The sequence below is a fragment of the Diabrotica virgifera genome, chromosome 8, assembly GCF_917563875.1.
Source record: "Diabrotica virgifera virgifera chromosome 8, PGI_DIABVI_V3a".
Classification (NCBI taxonomy): Eukaryota; Metazoa; Arthropoda; class Insecta; order Coleoptera; family Chrysomelidae; genus Diabrotica; species Diabrotica virgifera.
In genome coordinates this window covers 91,000,215-91,023,399 of record NC_065450.1, presented here as the reverse complement: position 1 = coordinate 91,023,399, position 23,185 = coordinate 91,000,215, and the positions used below count along the sequence as shown (strand labels likewise).

Here is a 23,185-nt window from a genome sequence, read left to right as displayed (position 1 = left end):
AATTAATGAAGGAAAAACATTGTCAGATATAAATTGAGTTTATATTTTTTATAAATAATTAAAACAATTGAAGAGCACAATATAGTTATTGTGCTATTGTGCGACCTATATTGCAGGGGCGTGCAGTCCATGGAAGCAAGGAAAGCATTGCTTCCCTTGGTTTCCGTAGTAATGCCGTACCATCTGAGTAACTGAGATAATTTTAAAAAAATTGAACAAACACATAATAAGCAGGATTTTAAGTTGCGTACGAGAATATTTAATTATATAGTACAAGCAGCAAGTACCTACCTAATAAGAAAAGACAAACGTATTTTACTCTATTTTTGTCATACAGTAAATAACTAAGCAATGAAATAGGTACCCATACTAGTATAAGCAGCGCTGTATGCTGCATCCTTCCGTACTCGGACCATGATCGTATTTCTACGGTGGTATTCGGAGTTATATCGGCATAATAATCTGATTTTTAAGTTGCTTCTCTCCAGCGACTCAAGCCTATGTAAAAATCATCGGGGTTAGATGGTGAGCGGTGAGTTCAAATTTGGGTCATATCTTTAGCTTATAAGCAGTTTTGTCAATTGCATACGAAGATGTTTTTGGTGAATTTAAATGGGATTTACCAGAATTTGACAATGACGGGCTTCGTTGACTGATTTTTTGAAAGTATGAAGATGGATTTTATTGAATTATTTATATAAATAAGTACATAGAATTATTTATATTATAAATACTAAATATAAATATTATTTATATAAATATATTATAAAATATGTATTAGTGTTTTGGAAAATGGTGAAATGTGGGATACAGAAACCATAAATAGCTCGAGAGGATTTTTGGATAGTTTAAAAGATTATTTGAATTTTACTTTATAACTTAGCTTTTTTCAGAAATATTTCCATTCTCAGATAATTTATTTAATGTATTGCAATGCAAGATAAACGAGATTGGTTTCTGTGTAAAAAAATTAGCGCATTTAAAGATATTATTAACAAAAAGAGAGAGATGACTTTGAAAAATGCTCGAATAATATGATGGCAAGAAGTTAAGTTAAGCCTAAAAGGAAACGAATAGGTACGCACTGATAATGTTGGAGATGTCGAATCGTGCTACCGCCAACTATACAATTTACCAGATTTTCGATCAAATATGTCAACGAATGGAAAATAGGTTTTAAGAATTTTGATGACCGAGACTTTCTTTAGCTGTGCAATTTTAATACATTAAAAAAACACATTTTCCTGAAAAACAAACAAAATCTTTGATGCGTCTTTATGGACAATATTTTGACTTGATTTCATTAAGTTCAGAACTAACAGCTTTATATGAGACTGAGGATATTGAGTATTGACACAAAAAATATTGCCAGTGAGTTACTAATATTTTTTCCACCTACCTCTACCGAAAGTATACATTTCCTGACCTGATGGTAGGGAGGAAAGGCGTACCTACTTTTCGTCCCTAGGGAGACAAGGTACTTTTACTCCCTAGGGAGTATACCTAGTAGTATGTATACGTTTTATAAAGGATTTTACTTGTTTTCTTTTCCAATTGAATATAATCTGATTAAAGGAATGTCACAATATCCACGTTTGTACAAGGAAGTTATAGACAAGTTTTCGAAAAATGGTAGAACTGAATTACATTATAAATAGGTGTTTTTACAAATTTTTTTATAAATTGCTTCCCCTGTTTCAAATTTCACCGCACGCCCCTGCTATATTGGGAGTATCTCTGAGAGAACATATACAAAACGAGGACGTGCGAAGCAGGACGAAGGTGGAAGATATATTTGGACGAATTGCTCAAATGAAGTGGAACTTAGTAGGACACGTGGCACGGCAAAACAACGACAGGTGGACGAGAAACATTGTACATTGAAGACCACGCAAGCATAGTCTTAGTAGAGGAAGACTATTACAAAAACGATGGTTAGATGACATCAAAGCAAAAATGGGGAGAAACTGGCACCAAATAGCACAAAACAGAAAATAATGGAGAACGCATGGGGAGGCCTTTGTCCAAATATGACACTTATTAAAACACTTGTTAACACTTGGGTCGAATCTGATGGCGTATTGGCGTAAGTGACCCCAAAAAGCCATGAGTAATCCGTTTCCATCAATTTAATGCTGAAAACCCTCGAAACTCCAGAAGATGACGTGCCATAGTGCATGTTCAGTAGTATGCATGTATGCATGTTCGGCAACCCCAAAAATCTAAGAGTAATCCATTTGATTCCTCCGAAACTCCAGAAAATAACCTGTCTTAGTCTATTCTGGTGGCATATTCGTATTTAGCGACCTCAAAAAACCCTCCAGTAATTCATTTGCATCAATTAAATGCCGAAAACCATCGAAACTCTAGAAGATGACGTCCCTTGCAGTGGCTCTGGCCACCACGTCATCCAGAGGTCAATTCTGATGGCATATTCGTCTTTTGCGATCCCAAAAACCCATGAGTAATCTGTTTATATCAATTGAATGCCGAAAACCCTCGAAACTCTAGAAGATGACGTCCGTTGAAGGCCAAGTTCAAAGTAAAGGTCGCCATTGGATAGCCAGGAAAAAATCCTAGACTACTAGTACTTTTCCTTGATCCAAACTTCTACATGTTGCCAAATAACCAGTAACTCACGGAATTGGAATACCCCGTAAATCTTATAATTTTCCGAGTTTGGGCCTCTATATCTCGAAAATCCTTCATACGATTGAGTTGTGCCCATGAGAACTTTTTATCGGGATGATTCAAAGGGTATTTTCCCAAAGTATGAACGAAATCCACTGGGACCTATTTTCCATAAGGTTTGTGCGGGGTCCTTTATTCATTGCGTTGACCAACTATTCTTCTTTAAACAATGGTTTTACAAATCCTTTAAATTATTAATAACGAAATAACTGACTACTATATTTATTTATTGATACATGGACGGGATTCTGCACAAAGGATCGAAACCACACTTTGTTAAAACTGTGATATTAGCCGAACACTTTACGATAAAATTTAAAATTCTCTATTAAAAAAATAATCATAGTTTAACATTAAAATCGTCAACATATGCATAAGATTTGATTTAACACATATACTGGTTGATTCAAGAAAACAGTTGCTTTTTAAAAAAAATCCACTTTTGTGGCTTGGTTCCCTTCTGCAAAACAACGTAAGTGAATTCAAAGTTAACAAACATTTATTTTCCATTATTGAGTTACATAATCAGGCGTATAATCTAAAAAAATGTTAATATAAAATTACTGGCATTTAATAATTTGTTCGATTTCAAAATCTGGAAGTCCCGTGAATTCAAGAAAACAATTGTTTTAAAAAAATCCGCTTTTGTGGCTTTGTTCTCTTCTGCAAAATAACTTGAGTGAATGAAATGTTAATAAATATTTATTTTCCATTATTGAGTTACATAATCAGGCGTATAATCTAAAAATGTTAATATGAAATTACTGGGATTTAATTATTTGTTCATCTTCAAAATCTGAAAGTCCTGTGAATCCATCTAAATCATCTTCCAAGTTTGCATCCCCCAGCAAATTTTTATAAAAAGACCGACAATCTTCGGGAATACGATGCATTATAGACATGATGTCTTGTAGTTTTGGATCGGAGATTTTCTTGCCGTTGGGCCACATTAGAGGCAGATTGTCTCTATTTACGAGTTTCGGCTCGTGGCCTTGGAGACAGGGTCGGCAAGGTTTTTTTTTGTATGCCATCAAACTAAGCGATCATCATAGGAGATTTTGTTGTTTTTTGTTTTTTTTTATTTGATGTACTTGACATTCTCTCTGGTTTCATGGTGTTTCGACAATACGTGTTGATTCTTTTGAGACAAGATAAATCCCGTTTATTTGAGGCAGAAATTGGTGGTAATAAGAAAATTGATGAACAGTTTGTTGTAATGAATTGCAGTACTTACTACATAGAATTATACATACATATTTTGTAACTTATCCCACTTTCTGAATATATTTGGATCGGCATAATTTTTAAGTACCTAACTTATAATAATAAATATCTTGGAAATTCTTTGGCAAAGGGACTTTTAAATTTTGAATCGTAAAAGAGGTCAAAAATTTGCAAAAATCTTCAAAATTCGAAAAACGAAAAAAATCTTGCATATAATAGTAGGTATCCAAAATTTCAATATACAGGGTGTCCAGAAACTCTACCGACAAACGAAGACAGGAGATTCTTCAGATAATTTTAAGACAATTTAGCTCAATTCGCCTAGTCCGAAAATGCTTCCTAAAGGAGCTAGAGCTCTTTGAAGATGGCTTCTTGTAATTAGTTTTTCTTAAATACCTCCAGAACGCTTCAATTTACAAAAACGAAAATCGGTACGTGTATTTATCTTTCAGAGATAAATCGATTCCATCCATTGCCAATTTCTAGTACCGATCATAGGCGTCCGTTTTGGGTAGGGCAACGGTTATTTTATCACATAACTTTTTTGTCTTTAACTTTTAAAAATTTTTGACACTGGACTATTAAATTGTGAGGTATTCTAGTACTAAAAGGTACTCTTGGTTTAAGTCCGTAGGACAAACGGTTTTCTAGAAAAATCGAATTGAAAATTTTTCGTTTTTTAAATTTGAATAAAAATTGAAAAAAATTAAAAAAAAACGGTGTATTTTATCAACTTAAAGCAAGAGTAGCTTTTAGTATTAGAATACCTCATAACTTAATAATCTAGAGTCAAAAATGCTTAAAAATTAAGGACAAAAATATTATGCGATAAAATATCCGTTGACCTACCCAAAACGGACGCATATGACCCGTACTAGAAATTCGCAGTTAATGAAATCGATTCACCTCTGAAATATAAATAAACGTACCAGTTTTCAGATTTCTAAATAGTTTTTTTTTTAATTTTTTTTTTGGAAATTCAAAAGAAAAATTTTTCAAATCGATTTTTCTAGAAAACGGTGTTTCCTATCGACCTAAAACAAGAGCACCTTTTAGTTGTAGAATATCTCACAATTTAATAATCCAGAGTCAAAAATGCTCAAAAGTTAAAGATAAAAAAGTTATGCGCTAAAATAATTGTTGCCCTACCCAAAACGGACGCCTATGATCGGTAATAGAAATTAGCAATACATGGAGTCGATTTACCTCTGGAAGATAAATATGTGTACCAATTTTCGTTTTTCTCAATATAAGCGTTCTGGAGTTATTTAAGAAAAACTACTTACACGACGCCATCTTCAAAGAGCTCTAGCTCCTTTAGGAAGCATTTTCGGACTAGGTGAATTAGGTTAAAATATCTTAAAATTATCTGAATAATCTCCTGTCTTCGTTTGTCGGTAGAGTTTCTGGACACCCTGTATACCTACTCGTTTTTCGAGATATGTATCATGTCGGTGTCTTTTTTGGGATGGTTCGGAAATATCAAGCAAATCCAAAACGTCACTGCGTATATATTGGAAACTACTATCATTACGGAAATCTCTGAGATTTTGCACCAGCTTTCGTATTCTATTTTTGGAATTAATAATGTCAGTTGACTGATTTTGAACAATAATGAATATCTTGGGCCAACTCTGTCTTAAAAATATTTAAAAGAATATTAAAAGAGTAATCATTTAATAAAGTTCTCAAACCGATTGCTTCACGGATCGAGGTATCGCCTCTTTCAAAATCGTCGCCTTCGATAATAAAATCAAAAACTTTCAAAAGTTGTTCACGAAAATCTGCTACAGATACTAAAACTACTAGAGATAATCTGCTTAGATAAAACTAACCGAGATTTAAAATTTCATCGCGTCTGACAAACTGTTCGCTGTATTTTCGAAACAAATTTGTTCTAAAGCAGTACTCCGTGAGCTAAACTGGCAAGAAAAGACGATATTCTTTATTTTTTTACACGTAACATGCAAAACTAAATTCATTATATGCGCATCATAGTATAGTGAGTAAATAAAGCTTGTGATGCAATAGTTTTAACTTTTGCCTGGAGACCATTCAATTCACCACACATCACAGCAACGCCGTCATAAGATTGCCCCAGTTTGCCCTACCAATTTATTTTTGATATCAAAAAATTTTTTTCTACAACCGTGTTAAAAATGCAATTTTTAGCACTCCATACGAGCGTTAAAAATGCTACTTTAAGGCACTAGTGCTTTAATAGTTATTTTCCTAGCAAGTGCAGAAAGTCTTTCTTTTCCGCACGCGACTGCAGTTTGCCGAACGACGCGAAGCGGGAGTTCGGCAAGCAGTCGAGTGCGGAAAAAAGACTTTCTGCAAGAGTTAGGAACAATATTTTTTCTAAGAGTCTTTAAAAAATTACCAAATCTTAATCAATTAATTTAATTAATATGAAAATACATAATTCTTTGACAAGGTTGTCAATACCAAACTTTCAATATAATTACCTAGCATGACGACGATCTTGGTTTCCATGACGATAATTAAAATCGACTGTTATTGTCTACCGATTTGACTTTCGAATATTATGTCAAAATACTTTTATTTCATCGAATTATCGCGTTAATTTCATTAAAACAGGAACACAATAAGACATATTTGAAATAAATTAGTAAATGATATCTAAATATTAGTTTATTGCATATGTATTATAATTACTTTAAGGCCATATTAACATATCTAAATTAACACGCGTGCGGAAAAGTAAAAACCGCGTGCGGAAAAGTAACACGCGTGCGGAAAAGTAACACGCGTGCGGAAAAGTAAAACGCGTGCGGAAAAGTGAAACTTTCTAAACTAAAATGCGTGCGCGAAAGTAGACATTTTAGCACGCTCGTCGAAAAAATATTTTTAAGGCACTGCAGTTCGTATTGACCGTATAGACAATTTTGATGTAATGTCAAAAAAATATAAAAATGGAATGTCAGTCACGTTCAAGTAAAAGTTTTTGTAGATATTGTCCTGTAATTATGTTTGTAGAAAAAATATTGTATGATATGCGTGTTAAAAAGTACATTTTTAAGGCACTCATGTGAATTGCAGAACTCGCTACCGCTCATTCTGCAAACTTTCACATGCGTGCCTTAAATGTGTACTTTTAACACTTATGTATATCATAAATAACTATTAATCTGTTCTTTAAAACACCAAAAATATATTCTGCCTTATTGCTTTTACTCACGTCTCTAAAACCTAAAAACCTCTCATAAATATCACCACGTAACGCGTATCGAACAACAATAATTGATAATTGTGAATGACATGATAATCAGAAGTTTCATCTACTTCCAGCGAAAAGCAAATGGTTTTCTAAATCTCAGATTCAATAACGTTATTCAAAATGTAACTATTTGATTATATGTATTAGTTTATTCTGTATTACGAATACACTTCGAATCAGAAAGTAAATATTTCTAAAACAATTTTATTAATTCTCTATAATTACTTTGGTTTTTAACAAATGCTTCGATCCATCATGTCCACTAAATGATAATTCCTGACAACTTAAAAAAATTACAATATCAAACGACGTAAAACGGCGTGATTATTTTTGACAATTTCTGCCGATGCGATGCTCCAAATGAAACACCGACCGGCAGATTTAAAAGTGCCGTACGTTGCCGCTTTGCCCACGGAGAGAATGTATGTATGTTCGCTTTCGCTTGCTCATCGACTTGTTATTTCGTTGAGTTTTACGTGTAAATCGTCAAGCTACGGAGAGTTGGGTACGGCTAGCCGAAAAGTCAGATGAATGGTTCGGATCATTCATTTTTTGAGAAATCTTTTATGCGCAGGGATCACTTAACGCTCGGATTGATCAAATCCTTTTAAACACCATGAATAGAATTTAGTCTGTATTATCTGACAGATTTTTTTTACTTCACCGATACAAATATTAAAAAAATTTATATCTATAAATGTGTGGGTCGGCACTGCCGACCCTGCCGACCTTGACCGGCCGCCACTGCTATTTACAAAGTGTTTTATTAGCCTACCGATCTGCTTCTTACGGATATCCACTTCAGTGTAACCACCATCATCAAAGCGTGATTTCATAAAAATTGAAAATGGCTTTGCTTTTTCTTTGTTGACATCTGTTTTTCTATTTGTTATGTCTCCTTCTAATTAATCTAAGCCAATCGAATTTTATTTTTGATAAGCGTTTTGCATAAAGGAACCAACCTGCAAGGATCTGTTCTGCAGAACGCTGTCATGCTGCAACGAAAATGTTGGTTGGTTCTTTCGCTCATAGAGGACGGTATATATCGTATGTGGCTTGGTTCTTTTCTGCACAACTATCTACGGTGCTCTTCAGATAAAACTATCCACCTTAAGTCACTTTTGAACCACCGATTTTTAGAAAAAATGCAAAAACACATCAAATAATACTTGAAGGGGAGACATTATGCCATATTTAAGCTTGCCGGGAAAGGCACCCTCTCACCCCCCGTATCATCCCTTAATTTTTTTAAAATTACTGCCCCCTTTTTTATTTTATATTTGGATTCTCCTCTTTGTACTGATTTAAAAAATGTATAACACTTGATGCTTAAAGTGATTAGTTTATGAGAAAAAATAAATACAAAAGCAACAAAACTGGATTGAAAAACATGTTTTTAACAATTGTATTACATACAAACGTTTAGAATAAACATTTAAAATTTTTGGTAGTGAAATGTTCACTCTAAATGTTATAACATTGTTAAAAAAATAAATTTATAGAATTAATAAATTTATAAATATAGAGTTAAAAAAATATAATATTATATTTACCAAAAATTTAACAAAATTTTTGAGAAACGTTCACTCTAAATGTTATAAAATTGTTAAAAAAATAATTTTTATTCAATCCAGTTTTCTTGCTTTTGTATTTATTTTTCTCATAAACTAATCACTTTAAGCATCAAGTGTTATATATTTTTGAAATCAATATAAAGAGGAGAATCCTGTTTATACTGATATGTAAAGAGGAGAATCCTCTTTGTACTGATATATAAAGAGGAGAATAATACAGAATAATAAAGAGAACCTACAAGAATAATAATTGACGACCTAGAACTGGAAGGTGTCGACACCTTCATATACACTACTCAACAATTGAAGTGGATAATTTTAAAATTCCTAAAATTAACATATAAAACTATTTTTAAAATAATTGCCTGTACTATACTCTATATGCTATCTTTATTGCCAATATTTTTTGCATGTGGTTTTTTTCTCCCTATTCTTATCGGTCCTTATCTTGTACATAGAGAGAAATGTTGTTCCAAACATGAATATATCATTCGTATGAAAGTGCTTGTATTGGCTTTACCAGTTGTCAATAAGTCAAGAAATCTATTTATCACAAAAACATTATGCCGCAAAGACGTTTGGAACTAGTGCAGCTCGAGCAATTAGTTCGTTGGATCCAACAAGGCATAACTCAACAAGAGGTTGCTATGAGGCTAAATGTGTCGCAAAGTGTGATAAGTCGTGCATGGAATCGGTATGTAGCAACTGGATCTGCAACATACAGGCATGGAGGAGGAAGATAACGATCTACAACTCGTCGGAAAGACCGTTTTGTAGTTCTGACGGCAAGAAGAAACCCAACATTCACGGCTTCCAGAATTAACAGTATCTTCAGTCATGCTACTGGACGAGCGATTTCCAGTCAAACTGTCAGAAGACGGTTACATGCATCCAATGTAAGGGCTAGACGGCGCGCTACCCATCCACGACTAACTAGGGAGCAGCGTGCATGCAGATATCGCTGGGAGATGGAACACTATCAGTGGAATTTCGAAAATTAAAGGAATTGTCTCTTTACTGACGAGTCCAGATTTCGTTTGTATACGAATGATGGCCGAATATTGGTGTGGAGGGAAAGAGGACAGCGTTACAATGAAAATCTGAGAGTCCCAACCACTCTTTTTGGAGGTGGATCCGTTTGCGTGTGGGGAGGCATATGTTTTGACGGTCGCACGGACTTAGTCGTCTTAATTAATGAGACAATGACTGCTACACGATATCGAGACAGAGTCATAGTACCAACAGTTGTTCCATTTTTTGGTGCAATAGGCGAACAATTTGTTCTGATTGATGATAATGCTCGCCCTCGCCGTGCGAGAATTGTCAACGAGTGTATAGAAGCTCATGGCATTACAAGAATGGAGTGGCCACCTTGTTCACCTGATATAAATTGCATTGAACATGTTTGGGCCGAAATGTCTAGGCAACAAAACAGGCTCCTTCAACCGCCCCAAACCTTAAATCAGTTGGCCAATACATTACGCGCGATTTGGGAACGTATACCGCAGCAGTTCATCAATAATTTAATAAGAGGTCTTCCAAATAGAGTTAGAGCGCTAAAGCGATACAGAGGTGGACCCACACACTATTAATTTGTCTTTTCGGAATATTAGAAATTGAACAGGGATAGAAATTTTAGGTTGTTAATTTTACAAATTTTGTTTATTTTCTATTTTTTTTCCTAAAGAATTTCTTTCTTTCGGTTCATGTGTATGAAAATACGAAGTAAAAATAAATCTTTATTTATATCACTTCATTTTTCTATTTGACCTTATGAACAAAAAATAAAATACACATTTTCATAATATCCACTTCAATTGTTGAGAAGTGTACTTAGGCCTGCTAACTAAAGATAACAATGTCAGTGAAGAAATTAAAAGAAGAATAGTGCTCGCCAATAAGTGCTACTATGGCTTGCTTAAGAAGACAGATGGCCTCAAAAATACCTAGAAAAATTAAATTGACTGTCTACAAAACACTAATAAGACCAGTGCTAACATATGGCTCAGAAACTTGGTCACTTACTCAGAATGACCAAGAACTGCTCAAACGTTTTGAGCGAAAAATTCTAAGACGAATATATGGTGGCATAAAAGAACAAGGTTCGTGGCGCAGGCGTTACAACTTTGAGTTGTATAGAAATTTTGGAGAACCTGACGTTGTACAATTCATTAAGGTAGCACGCCTTAGATGGATAGGTCATGTAATCAGGCGAGAGGAAGATGCCATAGTCAGAAAAGTTTTTGACCGAAGAGGGCCGATAGGACAACGAGCAAGAAGAAGACCGAGACTTAGGTACCAAGACAACCTAGAAAATGATTTGAAATCTATTGGAATTAGAGCATGGAGAAGAGTTGCCAGAGACAGGGGCGAATGGAGGATTGTTCTGAAGAAGGCTTTGGCCCATAAAGAGCTGTAACGCCACTGATGATAATAAAGAGGAAAATTATGTTATAATCAAACTTGACCCAGTGAGAGTGTGAGTGTGTCATAATATTTGTTGTTATAAATAAATGCACGCGGAATAATTTGCCAATAATAATCAGAATCTGATACCCGAAATCTTATTGAAGAGTTCTGTTAAAGATATCATTATAACGGGGTACGTCCTCAGCTAAGTACTAACCAACATACACTTATAACTGTAATCAATACCAAATAAATAGTGATAGGTAACTAGTGTCTTCCTCAATTAACTATCCCTCTCCAGGACTCCATCCAACCTTATTATATAATAACTGACACATCCACCTACAGTTCTAAAAATACAGATTTTCATGCATTTTATTCTTTCAGAGTATGTGAGGATGTTTTAATGGACTTCGATGGTTTAGTTGCAGCCCAAACCAGCTTGGGAACTGCTGCTATTATTGTGATGAATAAACAAACTGATATTGTAAAAGCAATTGCTAGACTTATTATGTTCTATAAACATGAATCTTGTGGACAATGCACTCCATGCAGAGAGGGTAAGTTATCACTTTTTGAATAGTAAATAATGTCCATTAATCACGTCAAGCTCGAGGGGGGAGGGGTCCATAAAAATCAAGAAATATCACAACGGAAGATAGTCTAAGAGCTAGTGAACCCTCCGACTAACGGTCGTCTTGTAAGGCTAGAAATTTTTCTAGTGATAATTCATAGCACACCAAGGCTAAAAACCATGACCTGGCAGGCATCAGCGGTGCACGTGTATCTACCAGGTGAATCGAAAAGTGCAAATTTAGGGGGTAAAATAATCTCCTGTAAGGTTTAAATTTAAGTATGTGTTTGAGTAAGTCATTTAGAAGAAATGTGTACAATGACAGGCGATTCTGAAGAACATAAGACCTTGCCAGGCGAGGGGAAAGATTAGGGGTTTTCCTAAAATTATTTTTTTTGTACCGAACAATTTTTTTTTAAGTTTTTTGAATCATTCCAAACAGAAAAGGTCTTTAGTGATTTTTCTCTTAAGTTAATAGTTTTTGTTATATAAGCGATTGAAAATTGCGAAATCGGCCATTTTTAACCCTAAATCGGACATTTATATAAAAATTTCAAAGTTGCCAAGGTAGGTAGATATTCTTTAAACATTGATTGATGAAATCCCAAAGAGTTTTTTTGCAATACAATATCGGAAACCCTTTGTTTTTTAATTGCTAATCAAGCGGGCGCGACACTGTAGTATAAGTGAGGACGTTTGAGTTGGCAAATTCATTATCTATTTTTCTGCCCATAGAATGGGCAAATTTCAGGAGAAATCCTCAGACAGGTCGATTTTTATTTTTAAATTAGGACTTTTTGGCATATGTATATATAATACTATATTATATAGTCATCCATCTGAGCGTGATGACGTAATCGATAATTTTTTTAAATGAGAGTAGGGAACGTGTGATAGCTCATTTGAAAGGCTATTTAATTCTCTATTCACTAATATAAACATTAACGTAATTATTTATACAGGGTGTACAAAAATTTTTTTTTATTAAATTAACTTTGATTAAATTTGACAAATAAAAGAAAATTTTTTTTGTACACCCTGTATAAATAATTATGTTAATGTTTATATTAATGAATAGAGGATTAAATAACCTTTCAAATGAGCTATCACACAACCCCTACTCTTATTTAAAAAATCATCGATTACGTCATCACGCCCAGATGGATGACGTCACTAGTATAATATATATGCCAAAAAGTCCTAATTCAAAAATAAAAATCGACCTGTCTGAGGATTTCTCTTGAAATTTGGCCATTGTCGAGATAATGAATTTATGCAAACTCAAACGTCTTCACTTATACTAGTGTCGCGCCCGCTTGATTAGCAATTAAAAAAACAAAGGGGTTTTCGATATTTTATTGCAAAAAACTCTTCGGGATTTTATCAAACAATGTTTAAAGAATATCTACGTACCTTGGCAACATTGAAATTTTTAGATAAATGTCCGATTTAGGGTTAAAAATGGCCGATTTCGCAATTTTTAAAATTTTAAATCGCTTATATAACAAAAACTATTAACTTAAGAGAAAAATCACTAAAGACCTTTTCTGTTTGGAATGATTCAAAAAACTTAAAAAAAATTTGTTCGATGCAAAAAAAATAATTTTAGGAAAAACCCCATATCTTTCCCCTCGCCTGGCAAGGTCTTATGCTCTTCGGAATCGCCTGTCATTGTACACATTTCTTCTAAATGACTTACAATCCGACAAGCGAGTCCTGGCGGGTGACCTTGCGCGAAAATACACAACGAGAAATACACAATACGAGAAGGTCAGCCGCCAGGTCTCGCTTGTCGGATTGTACTCAAACACATACTTAAATTTAAACCTTACAGGAGAAAGTTTATTTTACCCCGTAAATTTGCACTTTTCGATTCACTTGGTAGACACACATGCACCGCTGATACCTGCCAGGTCATGGTTTTTAGCCTTGGTGTGCTATGAATTATCACTAGAAAAATTTCTAACCTTACAGGACGACCGTAGTCGGAGGGTTCACTAGCTCTTAGACTTAGAGGGAATAGGCAAACGCGCGATTCTCAACGGAAAAGCAGCGTTATAATATGTATTTTTTTTTTCGTCAAACGTGTATAAAATCGAATCGAACGGGAAATCACAAGGTGGCGATCGCGCGATTTTGCAGTCGTCCATTGGCCTATATTATAATTCAAAGCCTCAATATCATTGAGGTTGGCATGTTGGCAAGACATTTGCTCCATTTCCATTGCGCCAGTCTCTTGAAATTACTCCAATGTATGAAGGTTTCGGCAAATTTATTTATGACCTATATTGCCATAGCCTGCATAAGGATCGTCAGATACTTTTGGAAAGGACATGCCAGCGGTGGGCATTGTACTTCTGTACAAAAAAAGCTAAGCCACATGTGAGTTTTTGTCACAAGCAACTGAATCCGGCATTATTAAAAACCATTAAAAAATGCCAAAAAAAAACATCACGCGATTTCATAGAGAAGAAGTATTAAAATTCTAAAATATTCGCGATGTCATCCTGAAATGTCTAATAAAGTCTGGGGAATGCCAGAAAATGTATATACACACAGTATGCTGACAGTTCAAATATCAGTAGTAATTGAATTTTCGAAGTTGATAGTTATTATTGAGTTATAGTTGTAAACAAATAAGGTTTAAAACTGTTGACTTATGGCATGTTTGAGTTAAATATTATGTTTATGGGATTAGCCAAAGTTAGGTTGTTATGACAATTACATATTTTACCTAAAAATACTTAACGTTTCGATTTCCACTCCGGAAATCTTTATCAAAAGAAGATTAATTCTTTTGATAACCATTTCCAGAGTGGGCATCGAAAGGTTAAGTATTTTTAGGTAAAATATGTAATTGTCATAACAGCCGAACTATGGCTAATCCCAAATAAATATAACATTTAATTGTAAACAAATATTGTAATATGGTTGGTGTTTGAATAAATTGATTTTAAAGAAGTCTAACATTGGTGATAGCAGTGGGGTAAAGGAGATATTTAGTAATTGTTAATGGTTACAAGATCTACTGAATTTGATAAAGAGACGAATATGTCCAGACCCCAGCATGATTTTTAAAAATGAAAGAAGAGGAAGCGAAGCATGAGCAAGAAGAGGAAGAGAGACATAGAAAATTAGAGACAGAAAAAGGGAAATGTAGGCAAGAAGAGAAAGGGGAAAATGAGAAGTATAGTAGGGAGGTAAAGGAGAACTGTAGACAAGAAGAGGAAGAGGTGAAGGAGCTGCGCAGAAAACTAGAAGAAGAAATCATAAATAGTTTATTTCAAATTCATTCACGAAAATTTTCAGTTAGAAGTAAGTCAAATTACTAGTAGAATGAAAAAAATTAGAAGAACAACAGAATGGTACCAAAAACTATTTAGAAAACAAAATAGTACAACACAATGATTAAGGGTCGGTTTCACCAACAACAAATAAATTTGTTCTGAAGCTATTTCCTTGTGGCATTTTTATGATTAATTATTTATATGGGAAATAAGCCACAATTAAAATGAAAAAAATAATTTTATTAACAAATAAATTGGTGAATAGTTATTTGTTGAATAAAATTTATTAGTCGATTATATTTTTATTGTGTTTCAATACAATTTTGATAATTTCAAGTCAAACTGACGAATTTTCTTTGTTGTGGATATTTAAAGCGAGATTAACTTGTCAATTTATTTGAAGAATAAATACTTATTTCATAAAAAAAATAAAATAAGTTTTATCTGACTTTAGTGAAACGTAGATGTGTGTCAGTTTTATTGGTGGAATAACTTTACTCATCGAATAAACTACTATTTGACATTGATGAAACCGGCCATTAGAAAATAATCTTAATGAAAATAAGCATGATCAATGATCATCTTTCATAGTTGAACCAGGCACAATTATAACTAACAAAACCATCCACATCTGATGGTCAAACAGCATGAGAAACTTGTTTTCAATTCAAAACTGCAGCTACAGCAAATGGCTGGACTGAAAAAAAATGACAGCTTCCTTGGTAGTCTCGCTTCAAGGAAAAGTAACAACTGTCTTGCAATTTCTTTCTCATGATACACCTAGTTATACCTCTTTTGTTCAAGCTTTAGGGACAAAATATGGGCAGCAGCATCTAAAGCAGGTTTTTTGCAAAGTTAGCTAAAAGTTCAATATCAAAAACATAATGAAAACCTGCAAGAATTTGATGTTAATATTAAAAGATTAAAAGGTTCTTGCATTTGGCATACCGTTCAGGTGCCCAAAGATTTTCTAGAACAGATTGGTATACAAACATTCATAGATGGACTACAGGATATGAAAATGCAACAAACTATCCAATTACACCACAAAAGGCATCTCGCCAAGATTAAAATTTCGAGAAAATGAGGAAGTCAGAACCGTAGTTAACCAACAACTCATACCGAAGAAATAAATCTCCAGGTAACCACAGCTAAACAGGAAGAAGATAAGAATCAGAATTCCCAGGAATCATTAAAGTAGAATGGAATCTTGAAACCTTAAATAAAAAGAGTAAAAAGAAAGGTAATGTTAGTCTTATGAGAATGTCTTAAAAATGGAGTAAAACCTATTTTGCAGGAAATAACCAAATTTTGAATGGTTTGCAATGAGTATTCTTGGTGTACTTCTAGTGAAAGAGAGAGGAAATAAATAGTTAATGGTCGCAATGGATTATTTTTCAAAATGGCCTGAAACTGCACCTCTTCTTAATCAAGAAGCGACTACAGTAGCAGAAGTATTCATAACACATGCTGTATCAAGATATGGAGTTCCTTTAGAGTTACATTCTGATCAATGACGAAATTTTGAATCAGAATTGTGGCAAGAATTAATAAAAATTTTGAGTATGAAAACTCTCGCACTACATCTGCCCATCTGCCATCAGATGGGCAGATGAGGTTGAAAGACATAATAGAACTGTTTGACCTTTCAATTTTTGTCGCTGATAATCAAAATGATTGGGATACTTTGATTCCTGTTAGCCTATAGAAGTTCCGAACAGGAAGCAAAGCAACCGGTTATTCTCCATCAATGATAATCACCAGAAGTGAAATGAAGATTCCTCAAGTTTTTATTTTCGGAAGATTGCTTCCCTGTGAAGAACATTCACAAAACATTTAGAAATTGGAAAAAGTATAGTAAAAGTATGTAAAAGTTTGAACATTCAAAGTAACAAAGAGAAGGCCAGGCTCGGCATGCATGATACGACAACTTTCGAAATAGGTGACTCAGTATGGTTATACAATCTCAAACATAAGACAGAACTTCGTACGAAAGTGGTAGGGTTCAATCAAGAGATTAGCTCCATACTATGGAACTGATCCGCCCTGTTGGCTTCAGTCTGTCCTTGATACACTAGTTATTGACAAATAACTATTCGCGGTGTGCAAGTACTTGGAGGGGATACGAGAAACGATCGTGCGAGAATAGCGGAGAAATCTTGCAACTTTCTTAAATAATTCATATTGTCAATTGAAATTGTCAAATTGACGTATCTTTCATACCTACTGTCATTGAAGAAGAAAAATTATATATTGCTCCACAATATTGATATGATATGCAATTATTATACACTAAGCATCAAAATTAACGCACCACCTTAAAAATGGGACATTTTTTATGTCTTGTATTTCCTAAACCTATTGTCCGATTTTATTGATTTTTTTAATATGTTATAGCTTTATTCTTCAAGAATATCGATGTAATAATATTGTTGCTAAACAGATAAGTGTCTTTGTATACCGGGTGTAACAATGATAGTGTGTTTTTTCCTCAAAGTTTGGAACACCCTGTGGAATATTCTGGCGTATATAAAATATTGAAATTAAAACTCAACTGTAGCCTTAGACTTTCTTAACATTATTCTTTTAGCTTCATTCACTTATGTTGGATAATAAAAAAGTTAGGTACTTTAACAACTAGCAACGTTTTGCATCAATATAGGGTGTTTCTAAATAAATGCGACAAACTTTAAGGAGTATTTCTGCATGAAAAAATAATGACCGTTTGCTTTATACACATGTCCGCAAATGCTTCGTTTCCGAGATACGGGATGTTGAATTTTTTTCTTACAAACTGACGATTTATTTATTGCTCTAAAACCGGTTGTGATATGCAAATGAAATTTGGTAGATTTTAAGAGGTAGTTATTGCGCATTTTTTGGCATACAATTAAGAATTTAATATTCACCATTGGCGTGCATACGGGTAATATGACCGGGTAATATGACTCGTATGCACGCCAATGGTGAATATAAAATTCTTAATTGTATGTCAAAAAATGCGCAATAACTACCTGTTAAAACCTACTAAATTTTATTTGCATATCTCAACCGGTTTTAGAGCAATAAATAAATCGTCAGTTTGTAAGAAAAAATTCAACATCCCGTATCTTGGAAATAAGGCATTAGCGGACAAATATATACAAAGCAAATGGTCATTATTTTTTCATGCAGAATTACCCCTTAAAGTTTGTCGCACTTATTTAGAAACATCCTGTATTGATGAATAACATGGTTAGTTGTTAAAGCACCTAACTTTTTATTATCCCACATAAGCAAATGAATCGAAAAGCAAAATGTTAAGAAAGCCTAAATCTACAGTTGTGTTTTAATTTCAATATTTTATATACGCTAGAATATTCCACAGGGTGTTCCAAACTTTGAGGAAAAACACACTATCATTGTTACACCCGGTATATAATAACATTTACATGTCTAGCAATAATATTATTACATCGATATTATTGAAGAATAAAGCTATAATATACTAAAAAAATCATTCAAATCGGACAACAGGTTTAGGAAATACGAGACATCAAAATGTCCCATTTTTAAGGTGGTGCGTTAATTTTGATGCTTAGTGTATAAAGGTAAATTTAATTAATTGTATTTTGCTTGCAGTGCTGCATTTTAATAACTAATTTTATTTACTACATAAAATTGTTTACGTTTTAACAACATATCATGAATCTTATTGTTTCTTATTATTTTTTTTTGGACTATGGCCTTGACAATTATCCAGTAACCAGGCCAATATAATTAAAAGTGCGAATAATGTTGCTGAGCGTAGAAACCAGGTATCGCTTTGCCGAACTTGCACGGTCCCAATAAAGGAAGGAAGCAGTGTTATGACTTCCTTAAGATAGATTCCACATAGGAAAAGTCCCTTGACGAAAAAGAAGAGGTGTTAAATTTTAGAATGTTCAAAATGGGGTTGACCTCAAAATCTCAACTGTTTCAACACGCCTAACTTCACGCGCAACTTTGATACATCCAAAATGCATAGGCACCAAGTTGGATACGATCCTATCATATAGGGCTTTTCATCGTTTGTCATTTGTTTCGAGCTTCTGTCATGTGTCACATAATATTAATATATCTATGCCATACGTCTTTGGTTTGTATCATTGTTATATATCAATAACGTATGACGTAGATATATTAATATTATGTGACACATGGCAGAAGCTCGAAACAAATGACTGTGAATGAAAATCCCTATACGCAGCAACTCGCATACATAATTAAGAAAAATAAATATGTAAAATAGAATATATTTAGAAATTGAATCAATGATGCCATGCTATTATATTTATTATACATGAAGTTGATCGTTCAAATAACAAGTTCATAGTTGTCATTAATAGCCTGATCAGAGAACACAAAATTTTACGAAAACCTCCAAAACAATAAAGGAAGGATGAAAATTTGGGAATAGGTAGTTGAAATTGTCTATTATTGTATAAGAAAAATTTTACAATTTTACATCCCCTCCATTTTACCAAAAATTGGGAAATACGGGGTGAAAAATATTTTCTCGGGAGTGAAAAAATATACGTTCAAAATAGGCCCGGAATTGGAAAAATGACTAATTCTAAGCAACTTTTGTTCTATAGAGTTTTTTCACTTCATTTTTAACAAAAAAAAATGTTTTTGGACGGTTTTTCGCCGATAACTCAAAAAGTAAGTATCCACAAGGAAAAAGTTTTCCTGCAGTTGGCTGTATACCATGTAATACAAAAAACAGTAAATCCTTTATAAAAGGTATATATTTAAAATCCTTAAAAAGGGCTACATCACAATCACATAACTAGTTTTCGACTGGTTTACCAGTCATCATCAGTGCTTACGTGAAGTTTACATGCTAACAACCAAGATATAGTTTAACAAAAAATATGTGGGTCAAAGCCCTGTATAAGTGGCCCGTTAAGGAAACATCGGTTAAAAATGCCAATTAAAGCATGGATGTTTAAAATATTTTAATATTATGCCCCAGGTAACATCTGAGCTGTGGTTTGACTTGATTACATGGTGAAAGTCTGGCAGCAAAATTTTGCAGCATAATATTAAAATATTTTAAACATCATATATTTTAAAAATCTTCAAAAATTGCGTTACGTAATACGTAAACGCCCCATTAAGGTACGTTACGTAGGGGGGAGGGGGGGTCAAAAATCTTTAAAAACCGCGTTACGTAATACTTGAACGCTCCCTAACTTGTGAAGTGGTAATGATAAAATTTATTTGTGATGCTAATTAGGGGGCGATTTTCGCGATTTTTTTACCAAAAAATAAAAGGGACCAACAACATTTTGAGCGTAACTCACTTACTTTTAATGTTAAAAGTTTTTTTAAAAAACAAAAATAAACCTTTTTTTAAACACTTTAAAAAAGTTGAAATGAATCTTCCCCGAAAGTGCTCCGTTTTTGGGTTATTTCACATTGTAATATTCGATTTGAAATTGGATGAAGAAGAACCTACTTTTCCTTAGTTACAACTCTGCTTCTAGTGGTCTACAGACCTCAAGCATACACCATTTTTTTCAGTTTTTTATAAGCTATATTTTTGCTAAGATTTTTTTCGCTGAAATACTTACTTTTTGAGTTTTCTCCGAAAATCGTCCAAAAACATGTTTTTTTCTGTTAAAAATAAACATACATATTTACTTGGAAATAACTCGAAAAGTATTGACTGAGGGAGAAAAATCTATAGAACAAAAGTTGCTTAGAATTTGTCATTTTATCCAATTCCGGATTTATTTTGAATGTATACTTTTCACCTTCGAAAGGGGGGTATTCCCCTCCATTTTTGTAAAATGGAGGGGGTGTAGAATTGTAAACTTTTTCTTATATAATAATAGACAATTTCAACTACCTATTCTCAAATTTTCATCCTTCCTTTATCTGACCCCTTTTGGGGTCAGATTGTTCTTTGATCGGGCTATAAGTTAAAGATTTGAATATTGTTGGTGTTTGAATAAATTGATTTTAAAGAAGTGTAACATTAATTTATAATTTATTTTTCTTTCTGCATCTTGTATTATGATGATAAGCTCTAGTATGTTTTTTTATTGTAGGGGTGAACTGGATGAACAAAATGATATACCGTTTTGTAGATGGTAATGCAAAACCAGATGAGATTGATATGTTGTGGGAAATCAGCAAACAAGTTGAAGGACACTCAATCTGCGCTCTTGCTGATGGTGCAGCATGGCCTGTTCAAGGACTAATCAGGCATTTTAGACCAGAGCTTGAAGAAAGGATGAGAAAGTATCACGAAAAGAAGAGTGCTGCAGTTTAATGATAAATATATTATTATATAGAACTTAAGAATAAGGATAAATTACCATTTTTAAATAATTTCATTTTTTTATTTTGTCCTTCTGGTTGTTTTTATAAATTGCAGGATGTCATAGTGTAAATTATTTGTTAATATATCGTATGTAAATACTGTCACTATATGTTAAATAAATTAAAATATATAATAGTATGAGTTTACTAAAAATACTAAATTACAGCTATAGCAATAACTTAATAACACCTTAAGACTGGATAGAAAACTTAAACAAAACTCCTTTGTTCGCGTTATGAGCGCGGCGCTCTGTTGAAATTATTTTTATTGTCATAAAAGACTTTAGAAAAGAAGCTAATCTTTGTCTGCAGTATATAGGACGTATTTAATTTGAAAAAAAATTAACAAGCATAAATGAGACCATGAGAGCCAGAGTGGCCTAACTGATTTTAACACTACTTTACATAATAAAAAAAAAAAACGATCAGAAGCTAACAATATCCGATTGTTTTAGTAGTTTTATGTTGACCAAGAATCATTACTGGTCAACATAAAATTACAAAAACAATCGGATATTGATCGCTTCTGGTCATTTTCTTTGATTATGTACAGCAGTGTGGTCCAACCTTTTAGTTAGACGTTGCGGGCCGTATTAAATATGAAATTATTATGAAGGGCCAGAGAACTCGACTCATTCAAAAAAAGTTTATTTTAAAAAATAATATACAAACGAAATATTATTTACAAGTATTTTATTATGGTTTACAATTTACATGTTATGTTTAAAATTTAACATAAAATAAAAAATCAATGGGATATTTGAGGCAAGGGTTTATCCTCTACTAACTTTTGCACATCTATATGTATGCTAGTCGTAGTGAGTCTAATACACGCTTCCAGAGAATCGTTTTCCATGCGATTACGTGTTTTAGATTTAATATGCTTTAAGGCAGAAAATGTACTTTCACGTGTATACGTACTACCAAACATTGAATACAGTTTCAACGCAAAGTTACGAAATTTAGGAAAACGATCCTTGGAGACTAACTTCCAAAATGTACTGTCTTCATTTTTCTTTGCTTGAAAAAACGAATCGGACTTTAGTTCGCACAGCTCTAATTGATATTCTGCTGATTGGTTCTGGATGTTGACTCCCAATGGATTGTTAAAAAGCTCAAGATCGGGTTTTAGTGCATCAAATTCCGAAAACCTTTCATCGAATTCTCTTTTTATTTCTGTAAGAACTTTTGCAAACCTCAAGAAATCGACCATGGTTTCTTCTTGATTTATTTCGAAACACGCAGGAAAATGTGCGAGGTCGTTTATTTTCATGCAGTTCTCGAAAAGATCAAGTTTTTTGAGAAATGTCTCAATTTGACCAACCAACTGTGATAATACTGTCTTATTTTTCCCCTGGAGTCAAGGGCGGATTCAGGGAGGGGGCCATGGCCACCTCCGAGAATTTAAAAAAATATAAATTTAAATATTTGCAGTTCAAATGTTTTTAATTTCAAACACATAATATGCACAAAACGGGATAAATATGTTTTCTGGACTAGAATTGAACAAAGGCAGTAGTGGAAGCTTCAAGAATGACAGAGAATGTTTTATAAATCAAAATGTTGATAATTTTACAAAGGGCCAATTGTTAGAACGACCTTGACAGCCATCAAAATCGTATCAATTTCCATCTTCTATACACACAAAGAATAAAAAAGAAATGAAGCATTACTTGGGTCACTAGCACTTCGAACAAAGGAGTTGAATGGTAATTTCGCACAGTGAAAAGGAATGGTTTTACAAATATTGCGTTTTTTTTTCTAATAAAAAATATGGTCTCAATAAAGGGATGACAGCCCAAAGCCTTGTCACTAAACCTTTAACATCTTTCGC

The 23,185-nt window shown here is 33.5% G+C and overlaps 1 protein-coding gene across 1 annotated transcript in view; it reads left to right on the top strand.

Annotated features, from left to right (window-relative positions):
• LOC126890063 (NADH dehydrogenase [ubiquinone] flavoprotein 1, mitochondrial) overlaps positions 1–21,487 on the top strand; it is a 36,412-nt gene extending 14,925 nt beyond the window's left edge. The window contains exons 6-7 of the mRNA XM_050658889.1: positions 11,527–11,699; positions 21,078–21,487. Coding sequence (XP_050514846.1) covers positions 11,527–11,699; positions 21,078–21,301 — 397 coding nt within the window. The 3' untranslated portion in view covers positions 21,302–21,487. The remainder of the gene's footprint in view (positions 1–11,526; positions 11,700–21,077) is intronic.
• The last annotated feature ends 1,698 nt before the right edge of the window (positions 21,488–23,185 follow it).